The following is a 6,258-nucleotide window of genomic DNA, read 5'->3' on the forward strand; positions in this document are numbered from 1 at the left end:
GCTCATCTCCTCCTCCTGCCTGCATCTTGAGATTACTCATCGTAATCCCTCTCTCTTTCTCCGATACCAAGATTCCTCCTCTCCAAGAAGTGAAGTGGTAGCAGACTAGTATAGTGCTGATCCACGGCTGAGCTGGCAGAACAGGAGCATGGGCCAGTAGCCCCTTCCCCACATACCCCCCACATTTCAAGCAATAAAATGAGGATTGAGGAGGGAGGCAAGGTTATTACCGCAGCCCACCATCTCCTCCACCTCCCCAGCCCAGATACCATTCCCTCCACCTCCTCTATAAACCATCGCATGCACCAGGCAAGGACACTCACAGAGGCAAACGCTCCAGCAGCCCAAAGCAAAGCATTTTCCCAAGCTTGCCGTACGTGCACTGCACTCTCCTTCTCGCTGTTATAAGTTGTTGGCGGAGTCGGCGGCCATGTCTGTGTCGTCGGCGCTGTCGTCGTTCCTGTACGGCTGCTTCAACCCGGCGGGCGGGCGGTACCACCACCACCGCGCGGGGGCCTACTACCACAGCAGCCACCCCACGAGCGCTGACACCCTGTACTACAACCAGGGCGGGTTCGCCGGCGGCCGCAGGATGGGCCGGAGCAGCCGGCCGCTGTCCCTGCAGGTATACATCCTCTGTTTCTTCAACCTGCACGCATGTTCTGTTCTTCTTTAGAAGTTGTAGATGGCTTTGTGCCTGCCCAGCTCTGTGATGGATAGGCATTGCATCAAGGAACAAAAGCGAGATTTTCTTGTTTGTTCAGATGAGTAGTATATGCAAGTACAGGAACCAGTTGGTTTCTTATGCCGTTATGCGACGGCGACTAGACCATGCATGTCCAGATTATTCCCTGCCCACTAACCACACCATCACTGGCCCTCCGCCACTACTATTATCATCTTCGTAGCTGTAGCATGTAGTACTCACTCCGTCCGAAAAAACTTATGTCAAACTTGTCTCCCAAATGAATGTATCTAACACTAACTTGACGCTAGATACATCCATTTAGTAGACAAACTTTTTCGGATGGAGCAAGTAGAAGTTAATCACCTTAACCAAAAAATTAGACGGATCTTCACAAAAAAATTCATTCGCATACTCTGCATGTGTAGTCACAGTCGCATATGTAATCAAGTTGCATGCGTCCTCAAAAGCAAGGAAGAAACGACCATAAAGAAACTTTTCACTGTCTGTGTTGCAAACTTGGGACCAGTAAAAAAATATGCATGCATGCCCACCGAATACTCCAGTACTAGTATAAACCCTAATCATTCAAGCGTGCTGCCTGTGGAGTGGAGTATGCTTTTTCTAACTCGACGAGCTTGTTGTCTCCATTGGCTATGGCAGACGGTGGAGCTGAAGGTGCGGATGTGCTGCTCGGGGTGCGCGCGGGTGGTGAAGCACGCGCTGACGAAGCTGCGCGGGGTGGACAGCGTGGAGGTGGAGGTGGAGATGGAGAAGGTGACGGTGACCGGGTACGTGGAGCGGCACCGGGTGCTCAAGGAGGTGCGGCGCGCCGGGAAGAAGGCCGAGTTCTGGCCCAACCCGGACCAGCCGCTGCACTTCACCACCGCCAAGGACTACTTCCACGACCAGGAGTCGTTCCGCCCCAGCTACAACTACTACCGCCACGGCTACAACGGCGACAAGCACGGCCACCTCCCCGAGCCCCACCGCGGCTCCGACCCCGTCAGCAACATGTTCAACGACGACGACGTCAACGCCTGCTCCATCATGTAACCAAATCATCATTCTGTCGTCGTCGTCCTCCTCCTCCTCCTCTCGAGGTCGTCTGGCGCTCGGCGCCGGCCGGGCCGGGGAAGATAGACAAGTGGGATGCCTGCTCTCTGCTCCTGTAAAGCTAGCGTTGTGGTATGGACGATGGAAATGGAATGATCAGTGGTGCCCTCTACGGGCTACACAACGTACTACGTGCTGTCGAATATCGATCGATGATGCCTCTGCATGTTCTTCTCTGACCCGATCGAGATTCCAAAACCCACGCGTGCGTGCGTGCGAACGGGCGTGCAAGCCGATTCAGTTTCAAGCCAATGGGGGACGGTGTGTGAGATGAGCTAAAGCGGAAAGCGTGCGTGCGTGCAACTTTTTCGCTGCTGTTTGGCGCGGGGGGTAGCGTAGGAGTAGTAGGTTTGGTCGTTGGTGATCGTGATCCGTGGCTAGGGCAGTTAAAATACTAGCTGTGCGCCGCGCGCTTGATTGGAAATTGGATGATGGTGCAGCTCGAGTAAAGACACGGAAGTGGGGAGGATAGGGGTTCTTGATGTCTGAAATTTGGCACCAGCTGCCAAAGTGCAGCCGCCAGCAATAGTGTTCCGGCTAAAAGTGTAGAGTTGTCTTTCTTTCTTTTTCTTTTGCGAGGGAAAGAGCAGAGTTGTCTTTGCGGGGACAGATTCTGTAAGGGCAACTCCAGAGCACGACCCCATCCCGTTCAGCCCAGCACGCGACGGCCTGGACCTATCTGGTCCTTTTGTGTCCGGGCTAACCCATTTCGAGCGCAAACATGCGCGCAGTTTGGATCGCGGCAGACGGCAAACGGAAGCCTCGCTCGTCCTCGTCGGGGCCGCGTGGCAGGCGGCCACCTACCTCCCTCGGCCTGACATAAATGCGCACGGGTGGTCGACCCCACCTGTCACCCGCCCAGCGAACGATCGCTTTCCTTCTTAAATGGAGAAGCCGTGGACCGGCCGTCGTCCACACTCCCCAGTCGAGTCCTTCCCGCCTCCTCAAAACCAACAACCAAACCCTAGCCTCTCCCCGTCCCCGATCTCACCGGCCGGCCACCTCGCAGCCATGGGCTTTTGGAACCACGGCCGCAAGGGGAAGCACGATCGCGAGGAGTCCTCGTCGTCGGGCCGCCGTCGCGGCTCCGTGAAGGAGGAGCCCGCATCACCACCACCGCGTCGGGCCCCGCCGCCTGCCCCATTCACCATCGGCCCTACGGCCCACGGTGACCGCGACCGGCAGTACATCACCGCGGATGTATGCCGACGTTATTGGGAACCGAGGACGCTGATCCCGCGGAGCGACGTGCACCTCCCCAATAGCTGGCACCTCTCCGCCGACCGGGTCCCGATCCCGCCGGTCCCGATGAGCGGCCGTGCGCGCCGCGAGGAGATCGAGCGCCGCCGCCGCCTCCTGTCGGACGACCTATACTACGGCGACAGGTACGCCCCCGACTCCCGGCTCTAGGACACGTGGCTCCAGGACGAGCACGACGTGCGGCGCGCGTCATTCTTCGCCGGCACGTCGTCGGGGCTGCGGCGGCCACGTCCAGAGCGTGCAACGCGTGCTCCCTAGGTGCGTGGGCGTACATGGGTGCGCGGCCTGACGCCCACACCCTCACCGTCTCCGTCTCCGTCTCCACCACCACCACCTCGCATGACATCGGAGGAGGAGGCCCGGCTCATGCAGCATGTCATGGAGGACTCCATCCGCATGCACGATGAGCGCCAATGGGAGGGCCTCGAGGAGATGATGGCCCTCTCTACGGCCGGCGACGTCGCCATCCCCGAGCTGGAGATGGTGAAGGCGGAGGAGGTGATGGAGGAGGAGCCGGCGGCCGCATTGCATCGGGCCTGGTGGGCCAGTAGTGGAGCTGGTCGTGCACGGCTTCGGAGATGGCCGAGGCCGTGGGGGGCGTGAACTGGTGCCCCACGCCGCCGCGGTCACCGGAGCGGGAGGCCTCTGTGGCACCCTGGTTCAGAGCAACCGGTTTACCTTGCATTGTCAGCCCAGAGACCATGTCTTCTGGCAACACACAACATATTGGTACAGAAAACAACCACTTTATTGATGCGAGCAGAACATAGTACATCTTACAGTAAGTTAGGAGGCCAAGCGTCACACATGGTGCGGCTGAACAATATGTACATTATTTAATGAACATAAAGGGGGCCTCGAGCATGACAACTACGCGGCAGCGGAACGACGACGATGCGGGACTCCATATCACAGGGACACCGATGTGAACACGATCTAGACTCGATCAACACTCCATTCCAACGAACCTTTCCTGAAATCTGGCATGACACGCTAGGTCAGTACATTGAATGTACTTGCAAGCTCACAACAAGCATAAACATAATGACAAACAATATCATGATCTCAACCAAATAATCATTAATGCAAAAGTCATACTAAGGATGCAGTGAATAAAATTTCATGCCTCAAGTCCCACGGACTTGCTTACCAACGGATTACCACGTAGCCCAACGGTGATCTCCCGGATCACAAACGAACCAATCAACTTGGTCAACAAAATGGGTTACCTCGTAACCAAAAGGTGATCCCGCGGATCACAAACGGACCAACAACTTGGACGTCAATATCAACATGGTCTTCGAAACATCCTTTTTCCAACAGTGCCATGCTATTAATTTAGTGTGCAAGATTACTTAAACGTTGACCCATGGTGTGACCTACTTAGAGCGTGTCCGTAACCGTGGACTCGACTATCGATAGATTTCATACACTCTGCAGAGGTAGCGCACTGTACCCACACCAAGGAACTCATGGCCTCGCACTCCCATTCGGGTGGACCAACGGCATTCCAACAAAACCCCTCCATTGCCACGACACTGTCCCGGCCACTCCGACTAACTCCCCATTGGGCTAAGTCATGGGTGGCCCCGTGTCTAACCCAGACACCAACAGCCACCGTCGTGGCAAAACGGTCCCAAACGGGGACAAGGTACCAAAACAACATCAACGGGCACACAAGGTTATGGCTGCTTACCGGGCCAGGGTACCGCACGCCCATAACCTTCCCTCGTTGGAGGTACCGACCAGAGGCATGACAACGGACCAAATAAAGGCCTTCCCATAAAGGCAAATGTGGTTGCACTGGGAAAAACTTGATTCGGTGGCACCATGACCCGATCAACGATATGTTAAAGTTGATTTATTATCAGGTTCAACTTAAAAATAAAAGTGATGATATACCATGCAAATGCACTCATATAACATGCTCACTAATCATTTGAACCATACCGGGTCAACTTATATCGAGCACTAACCAAGCACTTCAGAAACTCATGGCACTATTCTAGTCATGTTTCAGCAACAACTAGTCAAAGCAATATTTAGCATCATTATTTTCTTAACCAAGAAAATATTATCCCAACTATTTATTTTTCAAAAGCAGATTATTTCTCCATAATCTAACATGACTCAAAAAGACTAACACTAACTTATTTAACTTTCTAACTTACTGTAATCCAACATATTCACATAATCTAGCTTACAACAGAATGAAAATACTATTTACTTGGTGATTAAAAATGCATGAACTAAATTTAATCATTCAAGTTTGAACATAAATCACAAATATTGCAATGGCACCATGAAAATGTTGTTGTGGCTTGCCTTAGTGCATATGAGGGTCACACTCCTCCTGGTGATACTCAAGACAAGCTTCACTCTCTGAAAACAATTATAAACACAAAAAGAAACACTCTGAAATTCACCAGAAAATCTAGGCAGCAGGGAAAAAATCTCATCTCTGGTGAGCTGCTAAATATTTTCATACAGAACACAATGCAAAAAGAATCAATTCATTTGGACTTATGGTTAAAAAGTTGTGGCTGTTTGAAGTGTTCTGGAATAAATTTGAATTTGAATTAATATTAAGCAGACTGGGGGGGTGACGCCAAAGGCGTAAACCTGCGGGGCGCCACCACTCGTACCGCTTCAGGCGCGTACAGAGTGGCTGACAAGCGGGCCCTGCTGGTCAGGCGAGAAGGAAGGGGAGAGGGAAACAAAGCACGACGGGGCTCCACCGGAGCACACGCCAGCGAGGAGGGCTCCTTGTCTGGAGCTAGAGGGATAGATCGGGAGAGGGGACAGAGGCGCACCTGCCTGTTCCCGTAGGTTAGCTAGGGGTGGTCGGACGGTGTCGGAAATGGCCTCTCCAGCAGCGACAGGAAGCAGAGGTCGCCCGAGTTGAAGACGACGACGACTAGGGGAAGCACCAGGGGATCCAATCGTGTCGAACGACACCACTGACGCCCAGCGGAGGCCCTGGAAGGGTTGCCTGAGCTTGAGGGGGCTGGAGTGGTGCGGACAGATAGAGGGGATTGCCGGCAAGCTCGAGCTCGGGGACGGCGGCCCGAGGCATGCCCGACCGGGCCACGGCTTTCTACATGTTTGTGGAGTGTGTGCGAGGAGCGGATGATGCTCGAGGAGGCTGGGGGGGCTCTACTTATAACCGAGTGGAGTGAGGGGATTGGACTCCACCG

General features: G+C 54.1%; 1 protein-coding gene across 1 annotated transcript; it reads left to right on the plus strand.

The window, feature by feature from the left end:
- The first annotated feature begins 223 nt into the window (after positions 1-223).
- LOC123089533 (heavy metal-associated isoprenylated plant protein 30) lies at positions 224-1,948 on the plus strand. The gene is made up of 2 exons (XM_044511188.1): positions 224-625; positions 1,349-1,948. The coding sequence occupies exons 1-2, from the start codon at positions 431-433 to the stop codon at positions 1,739-1,741; spliced, it is 588 nt and encodes a 195-aa protein (XP_044367123.1). The 5' UTR covers positions 224-430; the 3' UTR covers positions 1,742-1,948.
- Positions 1,949-6,258: the final 4,310 nt, after the last annotated feature.

Source organism: Triticum aestivum, chromosome 4B (assembly GCF_018294505.1).
Source record: "Triticum aestivum cultivar Chinese Spring chromosome 4B, IWGSC CS RefSeq v2.1, whole genome shotgun sequence".
NCBI lineage: Eukaryota > Viridiplantae > Streptophyta > Magnoliopsida > Poales > Poaceae > Triticum > Triticum aestivum.